Below are 20144 nucleotides of genomic sequence, written 5' to 3'. Positions count from 1 at the left end.
CAAATAGTTGTTAAATGTGCATAAATTTTCACATAAGGTGAACTATTCCTTTAATATACATATGTCTATAAAACCCCATATAAAATTAATGTTATGCTCAAACTGATGTGCAATTTTCTCAATTATTTTCAATGTTCCTTTAATTTGATGCACAATGCGAACAGACAAATAAACGTTGCATTTAAGTATACATTCATTTATTTATTTACATGTTTACTTACTTTCTGTTTCAGTTCTGCTCCCAGTTGTTGCAGTATGGGGCGTGTAGTTTCACTTTCTTTTTCGCCTACATCTCCCAGCGTCTCCCCATTAAATCCACTCAGTTCCTATTATGTTCTGCTGCACTGTGTCATGATCATGCCCGAGAAAAACGCACATATTTGCCAGCTTTGCTGACTCCTGATCACCTGGATAAAGCGTCCAGCCCTGGACTCGTGGATGTAGCGTTAATGTCAGGCGTGATCTGCAAACAATCCCAACTTTCCTTTGCACTGAAATCAAAAGCGAATCCAGTTAATCCAGTCTCTCAGGAGCCTTTGTGGAGTTCGCCTGAATGCAGGGATGGTAAGGAAAGTAAAGCTTCCGATATAGTGTGATAAATTTTGGGATACTGAGTTGTAGCGGATCGCCATGGAGCTCCGGGCGGCTTCAGCGGACGCGCAGCAGCAGCTGGCCGGTGACAGGACGCACGAGTCCCGCATGGACGAGTACCTGCGCTCGCTAGGTTTTTACCGCAAAAAGATTGCCAAGGATGGGTCATGTCTGTTCAGAGCCGTGGCAGAACAGGTCAGAACACTGTTACTTAATTTAATAACACCAATTAAATGTGTCACGATTTTAATATCTTCATATAAAGCATGACTAACTTACCTAAACCGCATGAAACGCGAGTGTCACGGTGCTCCATCAAAATGTCACACAAATTCACTGAAATAAATCATTATTTAGCTTTTTATACACCACTGTCGCTTCAATATAACTGTTTTTCATCCTTACGGTTTGTTAAAATCACTTTTTGGTTTATCTGAAGCTAATTAGCTTTAGCATACTAGCTGCTAACGTATGCAGCAGCATTAACCCTGTCACTGTTTGTTTCTACCTTAAACACCAATGAATGTCAATAAGTAAACGCTGCTATTATTTAATCTCTAAGAGGATTTTAATTTAAATACAAGGATTTAAATACAAGTGGTCTAATGTTACTTTTATTTGATTTTCATACAGATTCAATAATCTATACAGGAAACAATAAATATTATTATGACCTTTAATACCTCATCGGGCGCCTCTATTTTTAGTTCACAAAATTTTAATAGATTTGTTTACCTCATTAACATCACATAAACAAAGTTTTTATGTCAAATATTCATTATATTTTAATTTTTCTAAAGTGACTTCATTTTTATTTAGCCTTATATGATTTTGATCATCTTTTTTGATGTATGTAATAAAGAAGGAAATGTTGCAAATTCATCTTGAAACGTTATTCAAATTAATTTGACTATCAGCATTAAATTAAAAGACATTAAAAAGACATTAAAAGTTTATGTTAGTAACACTTATACTATTGAAATCAATTTTAAAATAATATTAAAGATTTGGCTGATTCATTGCTTATGGAGTCTGAATTAAACTGGGTCAATTCAGTCTTTGCTTTATCTGTTTGATAAACCTGTTTTTCTCGCTAATGACAGCTGAGTGTAATGAAATGAATGTGTCTGAGCTGAGGCTGTTGTCATTTTATGATCTTTATAAATGATTGTGTGTGTGTTTGATTGACAGATACTGCATTGTCAAGGTTTACACACACAAGTGCGGGCGGCCTGTGTGAATTATCTCAGACAGAACAAATCTACTTATGAGCTGGTGAGATTACATGAAATGCAGTTAACAAAATGCATTATTAAGTTTTACATTCCCTTTAAATTCATACATGACAATTGACCATTTAAGAAACTAAATATATTTATTTTTTTGCTTGTGGGTGTGGTAGTTTATCGAAGGCAACTTTGAGAAATACTTGGAGAATCTACAGGATCCCCAGGTAATAACTGGAATAAATAACACTCCTAATTCTTCCTAACTCTGATTTTATTATTACAATATTACATTTTTCCTCTTTGCTTTCTTCTGTTTAGAGCTGGGTTGGACAGGTGGAGATATCTGCATTGGCTGAGCTCTATAAGTGAGAATATTACAATTATTTCTATATTTTAACTGCATATTCTGAGGCCTGAGATGTGACGGTGTTCACTGTCTACCTTTTTTAAGACCATCGTTCTCCAAGAGTGATTTTATAGCCAGTGATCACCAAGTAACTGCGTTATTGGTGGTCTGCCAGTTATTATTGGCTTTTGAAAGCTATGCATTATGCTCATGGATAAATCAGATCACAAATGGCATGCATTGGGAGTTAAAACTCCTGCAGTTAATTTTGTTGCTGCTATAAATGGTGATTCTGAATTGCAATAGTGCAATATAAATAATTTCGGGAATCAAACTCACTCAAATGTAAAAGATGATAGACTTTTTGTAATATTTTTTATATTTATATTTATGACACTGTGTCTCAGTGGTAAGCACTGTCGCCTCACTGCACGAAGGTCGCTGATTCGATTCCCAGCTGGGCCAGTTGGCATTTCTGTGTGGAGTTTGCATGTTCTCCTGTGCTATGCGCTATAGGTGAATTTGATAAACTAAATTAGCTGTAGTGTATGAGTGTGTATGGATGTTTCTCAATACTGGGTTGCAGCAGGAAAGGCATCCGCTATGTAAAACCTATGCTGGCTAAGTTGACGGTTCACCCCTGATGAATAAAGGGACTAAGCCGAAGGAAAATGAATGATTTATAATATTAGAAGATGCTTTTATTCATAGCAACTTACAAATGAGGATAAAAGAAGCACTTTAAATCACCAAAGAGCAGCAATATGACAAGTCTTAAGTTAAGTTAGCAGTTTTTATTTATACATTGTGTTCTAATAAAGTGTCTGGAGCATATGGAGAAGAGAAGAGTGTCTCTCCTACGTTTTTAAATTACATTCCTGCATGTGGACTAAGACAAATCATAACAAAAACAACATTTTAGTGTGAGGAAGTAAACATGATTCAATAGAATTGAGAGTAAAACTAATTTCCAGAACCTTTACTTTCACTGTTTCTCATCGGTAGGACATTTTTTATTAGCCTATTAATCATCTTAAATCATTTGAGGAAGGTTTACTTCCAGAACTTTAGCTTTGACTGTTCTTCCCAAACCTCTAAAGCATGTGAAATCTCATATTTTTGAGGAATGGTAATTTATTTCTCAAGATTTTGTTTGTGGTATAGAGTGACACCTGATGTTTAATGCATCTACTAAAGATTTTATTTATTTACAGTGTATTCAGTCAGAATATCGTCCATAAAAAAATGAAATAACAAATACAGTAACAAATTTTGTCCTACTTGTTCATGTAAATATCAGCATCATTGTTAAATTGCTATTCTTTGCACAGTTTGGGCCTCTGAATATAATGAGTGTTTATTCCCCATATACACACTAATGAGCAATAAAGTGTAATAGTAGAGCTGCACGATCTTGGAATAATCTGACATTGCAATATTTAGTTTTTGTGCGATTTATGATGTGATCTGAATACGATTTCATCAGATGGCTTCATTTAAGAAAAATTACAATAGAGTAAAGAAAAAAGTAAAAGACATCATTTCCGGAGAGTCAAACAGTATTCAGGTACATAAGTTGAATAATGAAATGTAAAAATAACACTGTATATTCTTCTTTGTAGTAATTCAATAAAATGGAAAATAGTACTGTCCTGTTATAGTTATTACGGATGCTCTGATCAGGACTTTTGGAGCTGATACCAAGTACTAATTCCTCATCATGGTGATCGGCCGATACAGAGTACCGATTCTGATGCTTCGAGCTTTATATAACTTTACATTGCATAAAGCACAATTTTCCTCCAAATATGATACTTAAGTGGAGATATCTTCTTCCCTAAGAGAATAAATGAAGGATGCTGCATATAATCCCTTAAACACGTCTCTTATAAACATTTAGTGTGGCCATGTCAAGTTCAGAAGCAGTTTTACAGAAAATTCTAGATAAAACAGATAAAAAACTTGGTCAGAGAAATGACTGGCAATGCAGTTTGGAAACATTGCAAATAATGGAAGAATAATTCAACCTGCCTCAATGAAGAAAAAGTTGCATATTTAATACATAAGAAGTTAAAATGCATCTTCCTCTGCTTGTAAACCTGTAAATAAACACTTGTGATTGGTTCATGTGATCAGCCAGATTAGCGAGTACTGATTGAGTCATAAAATGTGATTATCGGCCGATACCGAGCATCTCTAATGGTTCTACTTTGCAATGACTCCACAAATCTTATGTATTCTTAATTGTTGATCGACTATAATCCCAACTCAACATTGCATATCCTATATGACTATTGCAGCACACACATTGCGATTTCGATGCTGAAACCATATATTGTGCAGTTCTATGTTATATTAAATATAATACAAAACATGAAATGCATATGCATATTTCAGATTGATTCAGTTTATTCATTTTCTTTTCGGTTTAGCCCCTTTATTAATCAGGGGTTGCCACAGCGGAATGAACCGCCAACTTATCCAGCATATATTTTTACACAGTGGATGCTCTTCCAGCTGCAATCCATCACTGGGAAACGCCCACACACTCTCATTCACACTCATACACTACAGACAATTTAGCTTAGCCAATTCATCTATACCACGTGTGTTTGGACTGTGAGGGAAACCGGAGCACCCGGAGGAAACCCAAGCCAACACGGGGAGAACATACACACAGAAATGCCAACTGTCCCAGCCGAGGCTTGAACCAGCGACCTTCTTGCTGTGAGGCGACAGCGCTACCCACTGCTCCATTATAACTGTTTGTTATTTCTAACTATGTCCTGATTACTTGTTTTTTTCTCCAGGCATGATTTTATTATTTTCCAGGAGCCCGATCAACCGCCTGTTAACCTCACAGAGAATGGCTTCACTCATAAGGTGCACACATTCATTCGTGCACCATTTTCAAAACTCAAATTCTGGAGCACTCAAATAAATCTCTACGTCTCTTTCTTCATCAGGTGCGCCTGTGCTTCCTCAACGGAAACCATTATGACAGTGTTTACCCAGAAGCCTTTGAGAAAAATGCTGCTGTATGTCAATGTGAGTGCTGCTTCTTTAAGATACAATGCTGGATTGTGCTTTCAGTATCTTATTGACACTAAAGTATCTTATAACACCCCCTACTGCTTAAATCAGCTTTCAGAAATGATCAGACATGCTCCAACATTACGCTCATTCACATCAAGACTTGAAGGACATCTGTTTAGCTGTGTCTACTGAATGAGCACTGTGCTACATCCCACAGATCAAACTATTATGTCTTTCTTTTTTAAATCCTGTTTTATTGTCTGTTGTTTTAATTCTCTCTCGTATTTTATGTCTCTTTCTCTCATTTATCCAAGCATTTTGAATTACCATTGTGTGTGAAATTACCATTGTGCTATATAAATAAACTTGCCTAAACCCTCTGCCCATGTCTAGCAATCCTGTACGAGCTGCTGTATGAGCGAGTGTGTGGCGTCGAACGCAACGTTGTAGGATCATGTGTGAAAGGAGGACGAGGACGAGATAGACGGGACTCAGAGGAGTGCAAGAGCAGTGAGGAGTCTGAGCTGGAGGAAGACGACTTCTGGTACACATTTACCTGTTTGAATCATTTACATTTAGTCATTTAACACAGTGGTCCAACGTGGATCAACTGGCATCGAGCGCACAAGAAACCAGTCATCATTTCTGTTTTATTTATTATCTGAGTCTTTTAATTTAAAAAATCTTTTATTTTGAAAAATGACCATATTCTCTCGATTATCTCAACCACTCGAGCGCCCAAATTTAACCCACAAGCAGCAAAATGAGTAAGAAACAGACGTCTTTGAAAAGTTTCTTTGCCAAGGGGAAAAGGCCCAGTGAAGGTGCCAAGGAATGGATTTAGCGGCCATTCGCATATCGCATGTTTTCTAGTTTGCGCAAGTTTGTTATTTCCATTGGAGGTGCGCGGGTTGCGCTCACGCCTACCAGACGCACAAAGTTGAATAAATACCTGAGCGTATCACAAGTCATGACAAGAACTGACCAAACAGCTTCAGCTTGTATGGAATATACACATTTTGGTGGACTACAGTAGCTATCAAAACACAGAACACCCAAACACTGCAGTGCTTTGTAATTTTCTCGATGAATAAAACTTGTATCAGAGTGAGAGCAATGTTTTGTCACTTTGTTATCCTCTGAGAAAATGATTGCAACCTACGAACCTATGAACGCCTGGCAACCTACTATTTCCCCCACCCCCATAGTATGATGCTATGTTTGGGCTGGTTATGGGATTTGTCATGCTGTGTCCTAATTACACATGACGTGGCGCTGCAACACATGATAAAAGGTGTCTTTATGTTAAAAGGAGTTTTTATCTTAACCATCCCACAATGGCAATGCACAAAGCTTCTATATAAGAAACTGTTTCTATTTCTGCAACATCGCTGCAATAAACTACTACTAGTTTAGTTTACTACTAGCTAGCTCTCTGCAACTCTCACATGCTCGGCCACTGAAGCTGAACAGGGCTGCGCCCGGTCAGTACCTGGATGGGAGACCACATGGAAAAGCTAGGTTGCTGCCAGAAGTTATATTAGTGAGACCAGCAGAGGGTGCTCAACCTGCATTCTGTGTGTCCTAACGCCCCAGTATATTGAAGGGGACACTATACAGCTCAGTGAGTGCCGTCTTTCGGATGAGATGTGAAACCGAGGTCCTGACTCTCTGTGGTCGTTAAAAATCCAAGGATGTCCTTTGAAAAGGAGTAGGGGTTTAACCCTGGCATCCTGGCCAAATCTGCCTACTGACTTCTGTCCATCATGACCTTCTAACCATCCCCATATCATAACTGGCTTCATCACTCTGTCTCCTCTCCACCAATCAGCTGGTGTGTGGTGTGCTGTCTTGTGCAATATGGCTGCTGTCACGTCATCCAAGTGGATGCTGCACAATGGTGGTGGATGAGGAGATTCCCCCCAAAATGTGTAAAGCACTTTGAGTGTCCAGAAAAGCGCTATATAAATGTAAGGAATTATTATTATTATATCCTAAACTACTATGATACTATACTACTACTATATACTTGCATTGTAGCTTGGTACGGTAATCTGAGTGTGTCAAACAAGAACAGGTTGAGTAGTCTGGTGAAGGTGGCAAGCAAGATCATTGGTTTTAACCAAACTGGTCCAACAGTAATTTACCACACTAGTGTTTTAAGGAGAGCTCAGGGTATCCTATGCACCCCGGATCACCCGTTGTACTCTGTGTTTCATCTGTTGCCATCAGGACGCCATTTTAGAGTTCCTATTTGCAGGACAAATGGAGTCAGAAATTCTTTTATAATGGTGGCCATTAGGTCATTAAATGAGTCCAGGTGGGAGGGAGATGCACCTTCAATATGATGTATTGGATGTTGTGGGGTGATATTTTATTAATGTGTACATGGAACTTCGCCTGTGTTACGGCACCTTGCTGCAATTTTAGTTTCCCTAAATGGGATAAAAAAGTTGAGTCTGATATTTATCACCCAAGTGCAGATTATGTGCTTTATTCAGTGTTAAATGCTACTAATGTGAGTTTAAATACTATTTCGCATGACATTTACTGCCGTACAGAAAGCAGCAGCAGATATTTCACCTTAGATCTTAAAAATAAAAACTAGCAAAACATCAGTCATTCAGTAGCTCATGTACTTTTAATAATGTTAAATAGACTTAATATGTATCAATTCAATTATAACTCTTACCATTTCATCGGTGTGCCGTGCTGATATTTAAATGAATCACTGGTATTTAAATGTTTCTTTTGTGTCGAGTCACATTTGGTGCAGACAGGCAAATTGCTTCTCACTGGAATCTTGTTGTGCATTAGGACACAGTGTTATTCTATAGGCTTATGTATGTTTTTTTTGAATCAGTCAATTCCAATGGATAAAATAAAATCTTGCTTATGATTACACTATAGACAATTTTGAGGGATGTAAACAATAACAATGGTCCTATCATATTTCCTGTTTTTAATTTCCATAGCTTCCAAAAATCCTAAAACATCCAGTTATTGATTAATAAAGTTATGACAGCTGATTTAATGTTAGGATATGATTGAATTTCCTCTTGTTACAGTTATTAAAATAGGTTGACAACAAGCAGGAAATGTTCATGGGCCAATGGCATCACCACATTGAAATGGTCTATAATAGTACCTCAGTGATACTAAAACCACTCTTGATTTGTGTATTTGCATTTGTTAGGTCCACTGAAGCAAGAGAAAAGACAAGCAATGGGATGAATGCCAGACCGCCGCAAAGGGTGCTTTTTAAATCTGCATTCTCTCTATATATTTTTAAACTGAAGTCAGCTTTTTGACTTTGTAATATGATGATATATTGTGTATAACAGAACTATATATTTGTGCAGGGTCGTGGGAGGGGCTACTCAAGAGGAAGGGGGCGGGAATTTCTGTCCACTAAGGTGCAAAAGTCCCTAAACCCCGCCCTCTACAGGAACGTGGAGTATGACGTGTGGCTCCGTTCGAAACGCCGTACGTCACTTTTTTTTGTGTTAAGAGTTTGAAATGTAATAATCGTCTTGATGAAATCATTTTAATATCTGTGTATTTTTAGTCCAGCAGCAGCGAGATTTCTGCATTGCTGCAGGGATGCAGTACTCAGTCGGAGACAAGTGCAAGGTTAGCAGTGTGTTGATAACTGTTTTCTGTATTTCATTTTAATATATTTTTAATACAAGGAGTGTGCCTAGTATATCGGAGATATTTTGATATATTTATATTATATTTTTAGATATTCTACAAATTTTTATGGTGGGAATTTGCACAATCTGGAAGTTGCAGAGACTTTAATGTCAGTAGTTTAATGTACCTCCAACTGAATATTGAGTAGGGGGCGGGGCTTTTTTTTGCACGTCATTTTCTTGCAGCAAACTAACGGTAAGAGGGGTGTGGCTGAGAATATTGTAGCTGAAGTATCAAACTGACATCATCAGACAAGGAGCCAATCGGAATGCAGAAGCAGATGGTCATACTATGATTGCAGATTACCAAAACAAACATTATTTTTTCCAGTGGATTAACTTTACCTGAAGTATAAAGGTCTTTGCACACTTAAGTCTGGAATTTTCATATGCATTATTTTCATACTCGTCACATAAATTCGCAACATACTCAAACCGTGCACACTGAGTCGGATGCGTATTAATTAATCAATAAAAAAAACACGAAACATTTCAGTCAATTCAAACTCACAACGGTATATCATAAACCTTTTATCGATGATTTTTCCCACAATTGACAGCAAGAATGAACATAGAAGCGTTGTCTGATTGAGAAGCAGCACCTACATGTATTAAAAAGAATTTAACGTCAAATATGACGAATTTATACTGCAAGTAAAACGTACTAACTGTATTTTGCCTTTCGCTTGTACAGCTGTCAGAAGACCTCTCAAAATGCGTTTTCAGATGTGAAAAACAAAAAAATGAAACCAGAATAGATTTTTTTTTTATGATGGACGAAGGTTTTGGAGGCAGTGTGTCAATATTTGACTACATGAGGTCGAATTTATCTTTTAATGTGAAAGTCATGGACGAAATGCTCAGATACAGTGTGCAATAACCTTAACAATGAGTACTATTCAGTTCAATTCCCCTTTATTTGTATAGCGCCTATACAATGTAGATTGTGTCAAAGCAGCTTCACATAAAAGGTCATAGTAAATTGGAACAGTGTAGTTCAGTTTGTAGTGTTTAAGTTCAGTTCAGTTCAGTGTGGTTTAATAATCACTACTGAGAGTCCAAACATTGAAGAGCAAATCCAACGATGCGCAGCTCTACAGATCCCAAACCATGCAAGCCAGTGGCGACAGCGGAGAGGGAAAAAAAAACTTCACTAATGGCGGAAGTGAAGAAAAAAAACCTTGAGAGAAACCAGGCTCAGTTGGGCACGACCATTTTAATTTCTCCGCTGGCCAAGCGTCTTGTGCAGAGCTGCAGTCTCAGTGGCGGAGGCTGGAAGCTGGCCTCAGCGAAGACTCGTCTGTCTCTGGAGCGTCACAGGAATCAGTCTCATGTTCTCCACTCCTCCATGACCACCACAGCAGCTGCTCAGGATACGGCCTGGTCCAGGATATGGAAACCTTGGGATCATCTCGTCATTGGTCTTGGATCAAATCAGTGACTCTGCGAATCAGTCCTAGCAAAATAAACATAGTCAATTTTTATTTCAAACTGACTTTAAAAAGGGTTGGGGTCTTGTTGGGATGTGGACATGTTTGTTTTGGTGCACCTGTAAGCAATTTTGACAGCAAGATTTTTCTCTTGAACGTTTTTCAGGTGCAGCTGAGTGGCAGTAATCGGCTCTATAATGCTTATGTTAAGGAAGTCAGTCCAGACAACGGGCCAGTCACTGTCTTTATTGAGGAACTCAACAGACAGTATGTGTTTATATTATTTACCTACAGTATATATGTGTGTAGGTCACAGGTATGGCTGCACGATGTTGGAAATATCTAACATTGCGATATTCTTTTTATTCTGTGATATATATTGCGATAGGAATACAATTTCACTAGATGTGTTGAATAACTAATTGGAAAGAATTTTTAATTGATTTGGATGATTCTGTAGAGGAGTGCATATGCATAAAATGAGAGACAATCTACAACCATAGATAAATTCGATAAAGAAATATATGCTAATCATTTAAATAGCGTTTGATTTGTTTTTCCGAAGAGTTGAACTGTATTCAGTTATACAGTAATTGAATTATCAAATGCAAAATATTACTGCAGAGTCTTTGTTTTATAAACAGTTCAGTATGATTTATCGGTATTAGTTTGTCAAAGTTAAAAACAGTACAATTTCTTAGGCCTGGATGCTTTTAAAATCCTCACACAGTCACAGGACACTTGCAAAACAATCGATTATAATCCATACTCAACATTGCGTATACTCGTGATGTGACTATTGCGAATGTTCACACTGTGATAGCGATGCTGAAACGATATATTGTGCAGCCCTAGTCAGGGGTGTCAAACTCCTGGAGGGCCGCAGCTCTGCACAGTTTAGTTCCAATTCTAATTAAACACACCTGATCGAACTAATTGAGTCTTTCAGTGTCGTTTAAAACCTACAGGCAAGTGTGTTGAAGCAGAGCTGGGACTAAACTGTGAAGGGCAGCGACCCTCCAGGAACTGAGTTTGACACCCCTGGTGTAGGTGTTTTCAGAAAGTCTGTGTATGTTGTTTAATTTTTGGAAAAAGCAGTGTGCTGGGCTTGGTCTGTGGATTTTTGTTTTGTTTGCAGAATTGCATACCAGGATACAATCACCAATATTCATCCATGCATATCATCTTGTTTTATGCATGTGCCCTCATAAACATTAAAGAGCCCATATTATACATGAAATAGGGTCATATTTAGGTTGTAAGGGTCTCCAACAACAGTCTAATATGCATGCAAGGTCAAAAAACACTTTGATGGTCTTATAATCTGCATTTATTTTTACCTAATTATTCCAGCGACTCCCATATGAATCGTTCAGCGATTCATTTGTACCCAAACCCCTCCTCAGCGCGAAGCTAATATGCGCTGATTGGACCGATGACAGCCTGCTGCGATTGGTCGAGGACACTGACAGGCTACAGCGTGAGACAGAGTGAAATGCCCAGCAGATAATCAACAATATAAAAGTAGTCACAGTGCACACACGCTTTATAGTAGATTTTGGCTGCCAGTGGGTGAATGTAAATACAGACGACTAACTATTTTATCAAGCAAAAAGTCCAAGAACTGGCGAGGAGATCTAGCAGTCTACTTGCTCTTTTCACACACACAAACGCACACACACACAGGGCCGGCGCGTCCACAATAGAGATGGCGCGGCGGCGACACCTCCCGCACCCTCCCCGTCCTCAGTTACATCCGCGATTACTTTTTTTCTGTTAGTGGGCGGGGCCGCAGGTTTCAAATCTCCCGGGCTTGCGCATGCAACTACTTGTGTTTCGTAGCTGCGTAATCACGAAACACCTAATGACTCGTTATCAAGACGACTCGTTTGAAGCACTATGAGTCGACTCTTTTATAGATGAATCAATAGTTTTAAACACTGTACACTTACAGATTTAAGCCTTAGCTGAATATTTCACTTCACTTAGAGCTGTGTTACACTCTACATGGAAGGGCATTTTCAAAAACCCATAATATGGGCTCTTTAATCAAAATAACCACCTCCATCTTTGTTCCTCAGGGACAAAATCAAGCCTTGCCTTACAAAACCTACTGAATTCAAAAAAGACCATCACAATTTCCATTTCATGCAATTTGCATTATACCACCAGAGCAGTTTTTAATATATAGAATTATGCTATATGTAATACAGCAGTCTATACACAACATTCACCTAATTGATATTGTGTTTAAATAATACTCTTGCTTGTATGTGTTTAGGCAAACTGTGCCGTTGTTAAACTTGCGTCTTCCATCTGAAGAGCCTCAGTCTTGGCACATGGTGTCAGAAAAGGGAAAAAGACATGCTGCACCAAACAATGGTTCGCAAATTCCTTCTGGTAGGTTTTCTGTAAATCAAATGCACACCTGAATGAGATCAGCTCTCCCGCATTTATTGTCTTGGTTTTCTGCAGAATGGGAAAGCAGAGGAGGTCGGAGGCCAAACAGAATGCAGTCTCAGTCGACACCCAGCGTTCGTGTACATAAGCAACACTCCTGGCCTCCGCAGGCCACACCAGATGATGCAAGAAACAAGTTCAGGTTCATAAGCCTGTTTTTAAGAACACATCAGAACGAATGCATTTTGCTAAAGAGAAATTTTCTAAAGATACTAGAGCTTCCATGGTTTTGACCTGAATTACTTTGAAGTTTATATATAGATTTTCGAGAGGATCACGTGCTTATGCTTGCTTGTGGCTGGCCCCGTATTATCCAATTTATGATTCACCAATCAGACGATTTCTAAGCCACTATAAATACCCTAAGTTCCATATCACAGCCATCTTCGTTTGAGGAATCCCCCCTAACACCCCTACTCCTCCTCTTTCCTAGATTGGTGGTATGGTGGCCCAGTGGTTAGCACTGTCGCCTCACAACAAGAACGTCTCTGGTTCTAGCTATTACAAAGCCAGCTGACGTTTCTGTGTGGAGTTTACACGTTCTCCCCGTGCTCATGTAGGTTTCCCCCGGGTCCCCAGGTTTCCTCCCACCATCCAAAAACATGCAACTTAAGTTAATTGACTAATCCAAATCAACACCATAGACATGCTCCTAGTGATTAGCTATCTCTTAAGAGCAATCACTATCTGTTCATTAGCAACTACAGCAGGGGAGTTCTCGAGATCTACCTGAGCTCAAACTCCCCTCTCACCTTGCAACAGGAGGGAGCTGCGGGCTCGAGGATCTCATGAGCTCAGGGCTCTCTCCCGGGACAGCGTGCCAAGTATGATCATCAGCTAAGTGTGAACTCTTGAATTGACTCTTAGTATGATGTGTTGGCAGACGGTCTGATCAGCGCAGCAGTCCTGTGTGTATTCTGCCAGAAGAGGAAGAGGAAAGCGTTGTTTTGGAGCTTCTGCACAAAGATGAGCACAACTTCCCCTCACTTGGACCAAGCCCCCAAACGGTGAATCCATTGCATTCTGCTTGCATAATATGGAGTGAAACATGGTTTTCGGATACAAATATTGAAATTAATGCATTCACATATTAAGGTGTTTATTATTAAGTTAATTAGTATCCTATTTAATTGACTTAACTCAATTGAATGAAATTTTTTTTATCTCTGTTGCACTTAGTACATTCCCTAATAACAAAGATACAAATGCACATGTTTTCTGAACTTAGGCCACTTCTGGTGAGGTCATAAAGAAAGGAGGGGAAAAGAAAAGCTCTCGCAAAAAGGAACAGAAGGAGAACCTCTTGGAGACTGGTTCGCATTGAAGCTTGGCCCTTTAATATGCTAGTTTTGCCAGTCATAGACATGTTCTTGTCAATCGATTCATTCTTAACGTTTATTTTGGTTTACTGCTTTCAGAAACATCTCAGAGGACTTTACAGAGGCAGAAGGGTGGGACTGAAGAAAAACATGGGGTGAGAACATTGCAAAAACAATAATCTAAACCAATTATTAAATGTCTTCTTTTAAAAATATTGACATTATGCCTTTTTAATAGGCTATGCCATAAACAAGTAAACTAAAAAATGTAATCCAATCTGCTTTTCTAACCAGCCAATGGCTTATATACTATTTTCTAGATACAATTTTCTGAGGAACCAGGGCAAAGGTCTTCTTCGACAATGAAAGAGAAATTACAAGAGAAACCTATCCCTGTCGCTGCTTCTCCACCTCCACCTGTTATCTCTTTATCTGGCCCCAAAACAGCCATTTCTTCATCTCCATCTAATTTTGCCACTTCCCCTGGTCTTAATCAGTCTGTTCCTGATGCGGTTAAAAAGACAAGCATCCAACCCAAGTCTAGCCCTGCTCGAAACCCTGACAACAGTCATTTGACCCCAGTGTCAACTTCAGTCCCTTTACAGGCCATTTCTAGGGTAGCACCAGTCTTAGAAAGCACTCCTTCCCCACAGTTTAACTCTGGTGTAGCACCAGTCTCAGTTATCCCACCTGCCTCACAGTCTATCTCTGGTGCAGCACAAATTTCTGTTTCCACCCCTGCCTCAGACTCTACATTTGTGGCAACACCAGTCTCAGCTACCACCCCTGCCTCACAGTATATCTCTGGGTCAAGGGCAGTTTCAGTTAGCACCCCTGCCCAACTGTCTATCTCCGGGGCAACAGCAGTGTTATCTAACACCCCTGCCCCCCATTCCATCTCTGGGGCAACAACAGTCTCAGTTACCACTCCTGCTTCACACTTCATCTTTGGGGCAACAGCAGAATCAATTACCACCCCTTCCCCGCACTCCATCTCTGGGGCAACGGCAGTCTCTGTTGCCACCCCTGCTCCTCTTCAATCTGCGCCTGCACTGAATTCTACCAAACCCTCATTCCAAATTGCCCAATTGCCCACAATGGAGCTCCTGCCCAGACCTGAATCACCATCTCAGTTCACCTCAGTTGAACTGGTTGCATCTCAGATTACCCCAGTCCCTTTACCCGCTTCTACTCCAACTCAAACTACTCTGGCCCCTACTTGCCCAATCCCAGCTTCCCCAATTGAATCCAACTTGTGCATTCAAACTTTGCCACCAGCCAATACTTCTACTCTATCCCCCACACCTTCGTCCAAAATACCCATTTCTGCACAGGTTCAGGTTGCTACTCCTGTATTAGATTGCCCAGGCTTGTCCTCTACCGCACATCCCATTGATGCAACCAATGGTCCACTAATTCCCCCAAAGACTGTTGATCCACAAACCACTATGATGCCAATACCTCTTCCACATGCTGCTCCCACCTCCATCTCCCCTACTATTGGTCCTGCCAATGCTTCACCTCCTGACTTACCTCAAGTCTCTCTGAACGAGTCAGTCCCACCTGCTTGTGAAACATCAACCATACCTGCCTCTGGTAAGTTTTTACTATTGAGGTTCAGTCTTGGACCGTCACATTCTTAAAAGAAAATGTGCAAGAATTTAGGAGTGCGACAGCATGTCAATTTGGAAGTCTGTCACAAGGACATCTTTTTACTTTGTGGTAGAACCTTAAGGGTACTACCAAATACAACTTTAGATAAGGTACAAACTTGTCCTGTCAAGGGTATGGCATCAGTGACAAGCTTTTGTACTCCTAAAATTGCCATTTTAATGATCACATTTTTTCTCAGTTTACAGAAACTGCAGCAAACCTGGTTGCAAATGCTGAAATTTTAGTAAACTCAGTGAGTTCTCAAAAAACATTGTTGTCCGTCAGGTGCAGCACAGATTGTTGAACACCCATCCCAACCCCAACACCTGCCCTTTCCTCAACTCCAGTGGTCTCAGCTCCTTCAGGACCCAGTTTATCCAGGATTCCCCCAGAATGAGAAGGGACAGTTGGAACCACCTCCACCATTTTCCTACTCCCAGAAAGGAGAGGACCTACCAAAAGGTAATTAAGTTCCTACAAATCCATAAAAAATCTATGGAAAACTATGTGGAAAACATTTGCTGTCTTTCACCATTGATTATAGTATTCAGGGGTAACCAGGTGTCCAAACTCTGTCTTGGAGGGTCGGTGTCCTGCAGATTTTAGCACCAACTTCAATTAGACACCCCTAAATCAGCTAATCAAGCTTTTACGAAGCATACTAAAAATTTCATAGAGAGTATGTTATGGCAAGTTGGAGCTAAATTTTGTAGGACATCAGCCCTCCAGGACTGAGTTTGTGCACCTCTGGGTTAGACTTGTTGGATGATTTTAACATTTTAACACCGTAACTTATGACTAAATGGGCAAGTAATTTATCATTTTTAATACTTACAATACATGTTTTTATTATCTTAGATATGAGTGTCCTCAAGTTCTTCTTCAACCTTGGGGTCAAGGTACACAATTTAAAATATTTGCATTTGTTTCTTCATTAAGGCATATCAATCTATATTGAATAACAACAAAGTGTAATGTTCTCCCTATTTTCCTCAGGCTTACACCCAGCCAATGTTTCCTCCTATTGTATATCTGGCACCACTGAACCAAGCCTACCTTAGAGGCCCTCCTCCTTCCTCTGACTCTCCTGCTAATCCTACCATGACTTCGTGGCAGCCAGAAAACCCTTCTTCTCAGCCTCAAAGTTTGAGCTCCATAGCTGACACCCCATTGGACAGCCATGCTCCAATTGCACCTGTAGCAACTGGTAGCAGTCCTGTTGATCCCATAGAGGTAAGAGGATACAACGATCCTCCATCGATTCCAATGCATGTGCAATCAAGACCACCAATGCCCTGGTCAGCTCCTTCTGTTTCAAGTGCCTATCCTGGGGGGTACCCAACTACTCCTCCAGTGCAGTTTTCCACACCTCCTTATCCACCCCCTGGGAATCAGATGTTTCCACCATCATCTGTTGGATACCACCGTATGCCATTTCCACCAATGCCTTTAGAAGCAATAAACCATGGGCCTCATGGTCCGATTGATGTCTTGCCTTTTGCTCGCCCCACACTGGATAGAGGTCAAGAGAATGGTCAATTGTCAATGAACCCACAATTTAGGTCTGTACAGAACTCTGCTGGGTTTCCTGGAGGCCAACCTCATTTTTTGAGTGGTGGAGAGTTCAAGTCAGTAGATACTCCTGTTTCTCTGGGTGCTATGGAACTTCCTCCTTATGGTGGACCCTGTTCGGTACCATCTTTTCAGATCGGGCCATTGCAAGGCGATATGTCAGGATTGATCCCTTTACCAAATGGGAGCTTAGGAAGACAAGGGGGAGCCTTCCCAAAGAGCCTACATGCAGAAGACTCTTCCCGCCTCATCCATACATTTTCTCCTGAAGAAAAGTGGCCAGAGGAAATGGAGTCTCCCAATGTAGACGTCAGAGTTACCCAGTCCTACTACAGCCAGTCCTACAGAGGTGGAGGAAGGCGTGGCCAAGAGGAGAGAGGAGGATATCGAGGGCGGAGCCAACGTGGACGGAAAGATTATATAGGCAGAGGCAGACAAGATGACCAGTCCTACAGACATTACGGGAGACGAGGTGCAGGCCCACAGTTACCATATCAGTGACACTGAATGTTGTTTTGGTTTACGATGATATCAGATACATGAAATCTGTTGTTTTGAGTTTTCTGGGTGTCTTTTGGTATGTGTTATTGATTAGTTGTTTTATCTAATCATTTTTAACCGTTTTGTCTTCCACACATTCTTGCATATTGAAGCAACATGGTTTCGCCTGTTCTGATGTCAAAAAACCCCTGTGAAAATGTAAATTGCATAGGTAATAAAGTCTAATAAAACTGAATTTCCCCCATGAGTGCACTTAACTTTAAGACATGTATCATACGCTTATTTTATTTGAGTACTAAAGTTTTCAGATCTATGCAAATTTGATTTACATTTAATTTGTATTAAATGAAGATTGTTCTACAAGGTATTTTAACAAATGGTCCACACTGGTTCTCGGAGAACTTAATTTTACTGAAAAACACTCCACTCGTGCTGCATGGTGAGTATATTGGTGATGGCATCTCACCTTAAAAAAGGAAAGTGCCTTTAGTGTAGTGTAGAGTTTTGTCAATGTATTTTTTGGGATTTCACATTTGGTTTTCTTCATTTCTGACCATGCGTTTTTGTGCACTATAATCCCCAAGCAGTGGGCTCTGTGGATGAATGTTTGATGCCAAATGCCTGTAATAAAATATTTGATCCAAATATGTGGTTTGAAACCAAAAACGAGCGTTGTATTATCTGTTGTTCCCCATTTTGATAAATAAAACAGAAAGCCTAAGAAGCCTTAGTTGCAGTTTTTTTTAATTAACAATAATGGAACACTCCACTTTTTTAGAAGTTAGTTTAGTTTTTAGAAGAGGTTAATTTTAGTTTAAGTTTGACCTTTTTTTTGTCATTGTGCTAATCTCTGAGTTTGGCGGGTGCTCTTTAATAAGCTTAGCTTAAAGGCCTGTGCACACCGGGACCCTTTTTGCTTGCGTTTTCCATCAACGTTTAACGCCTCGTGACTAAATAAAGGGCGCCAATGTAATCGTGCACACTAAAGTGCTAAACATCAGGCGTAAAAGCGTCATATTTAAAGGAACGCCTCATGCTCGTTTTATTGTTTGTGATGTGTTTCGAAACACATTAGTCACGTGACCAGGTGTTTGAAACCCTTTAGTCTTGTGACCTGGGTGTTTCGAAACACTTTAGTCACGTGACCTGGGTGTTTCAAAACACTTTAAGGCCCGTTTCCACTGAGTGGTACGGTTCGGTTTGGTACGCTTTTATAGCCGTTTCCACTGTCAAAAAGCGTACCGAACCGAACCACTTTTTCGGCACCCTTTCGAAAGGGTACCAAACACGAGAAAGGGTACCAAAAGGCGGAGCTAAGACGCACAGCTGAACGCTATTGGTTTACAGAGATACGCATTTCGCTTACGCAACAAGCCAGAATGAAAACAAAAAAAACGCCATATTTAAAATACACGCACAGCCGAGAGATTACAGCGGAATTATAAATACATATAATAACGAGCCATGGTCGACCCGGGCTCAAACAAACCTTGTCGTCGTCTTGATGAACAGCCACAAAGCCATGGAGTAGAGCAGATTTACCCTGTGCCCCGTAGTTTTTTACGAGCCAGTCTGAGGCTCGAGCGGTTTCGCTTTCTTGCTAGCGCTCGCGCGCGTCTAACATTATATCTGAAATAACAAATCTCTAGAGCTGATGATAATAACCTGCACTTGATTATTGACGTGCTTTTGAAACCCGATCCTGTCAGACACTGACAAACGCGAGAGTGAAGCGCGAAGAAACAAAGGAGAAGCCGGAAAAAAAGGAGCACATTATTTTTCAGCAAACATGAACAAACTGTCTTAACTATTATTGTTATTATCTTCACCTTTCGGACTAATATGAACTCAGAATGATGGAATGTTCTCTAACAGAGGCTACATGTGCTGCTGAAGATTACAGCCACAGATGAGAGGTTTACACTGACTGTAGGCTATATAGTGTTGTTTTTGAACTTAAATACGGACGAAATGTCTGCTGTGTGTAGTTCTTCTGTAAATGGTAACATATCGGGGGCTGTATGTGTTCATATATGTTGCACTTGTTTATTTAATATAATTACAGACGTTACAGTAGGCTGTTTCGCACTGTCTTTGATCTGCAGTTATAATCAACTCATGTTCATTGAAAAGTTAGTAATAAACATTTCTACACAAGTATTTATGTGTATGAAGCATCTGTGTTGTGAGAAGAGCTTCTCATATGATATGTAAGTGACCCTTACAGCTTTATTGTAGACATTTCCTCGAGCTAGAATGACGTCGACTGAAACTTTCTGTCATACACCACGCCCACCAAAAGGGTACCCGTG

The 20144-nt window shown here is 39.9% G+C and overlaps 1 protein-coding gene across 2 annotated transcripts; it reads left to right on the top strand.

Moving 5' to 3' along the window:
• Window positions 1-291: 291 nt before the first annotated feature.
• On the top strand, window positions 292-19986 carry otud4 (OTU deubiquitinase 4). Of its 2 annotated transcripts, none has more exons than XM_056449819.1 (20): window positions 292-786; window positions 1783-1866; window positions 1994-2044; window positions 2139-2185; window positions 4977-5049; window positions 5133-5214; window positions 5596-5746; window positions 8399-8456; window positions 8565-8688; window positions 8771-8835; window positions 10494-10594; window positions 12609-12709; window positions 12803-12929; window positions 13671-13794; window positions 14016-14100; window positions 14206-14261; window positions 14427-15702; window positions 16045-16221; window positions 16618-16658; window positions 16756-19986. In XM_056449819.1, the coding sequence occupies exons 1-20, from the start codon at window positions 631-633 to the stop codon at window positions 17830-17832; spliced, it is 4056 nt and encodes a 1351-aa protein (XP_056305794.1). In that variant the 5' UTR covers window positions 292-630; the 3' UTR covers window positions 17833-19986. The 2 variants fall into 2 exon arrangements, with proteins under 2 accessions (XP_056305794.1, XP_056305793.1); XM_056449818.1 differs by having other exon boundaries at window positions 12609-12727; window positions 16756-19985.
• Window positions 19987-20144: the final 158 nt, after the last annotated feature.

Source organism: Danio aesculapii, chromosome 23 (genome assembly GCF_903798145.1).
Source record: "Danio aesculapii chromosome 23, fDanAes4.1, whole genome shotgun sequence".
Classification (NCBI taxonomy): domain Eukaryota; kingdom Metazoa; phylum Chordata; class Actinopteri; order Cypriniformes; family Danionidae; genus Danio; species Danio aesculapii.
The sequence above is the reverse complement of the archived record's forward strand: the minus strand, read 5'-3'. Positions and strand labels throughout refer to the sequence as shown.

Excerpts from the sequence above, each read along its gene's own strand:
- otud4 (XM_056449818.1), top strand. The coding sequence starts at position 631 with ATGGAGCTCCGGGCGGCTTCAGCGGACGCGCAGCAGCAGCTGGCCGGT. Across the intron at positions 16,222-16,617 it reads AGGAGAGGACCTACCAAAAG|ATATGAGTGTCCTCAAGTTC; the intron begins GTAATTAAGTTC and ends TTATTATCTTAG. Across the intron at positions 16,659-16,755 it reads TCTTCAACCTTGGGGTCAAG|GCTTACACCCAGCCAATGTT; the intron begins GTACACAATTTA and ends TATTTTCCTCAG.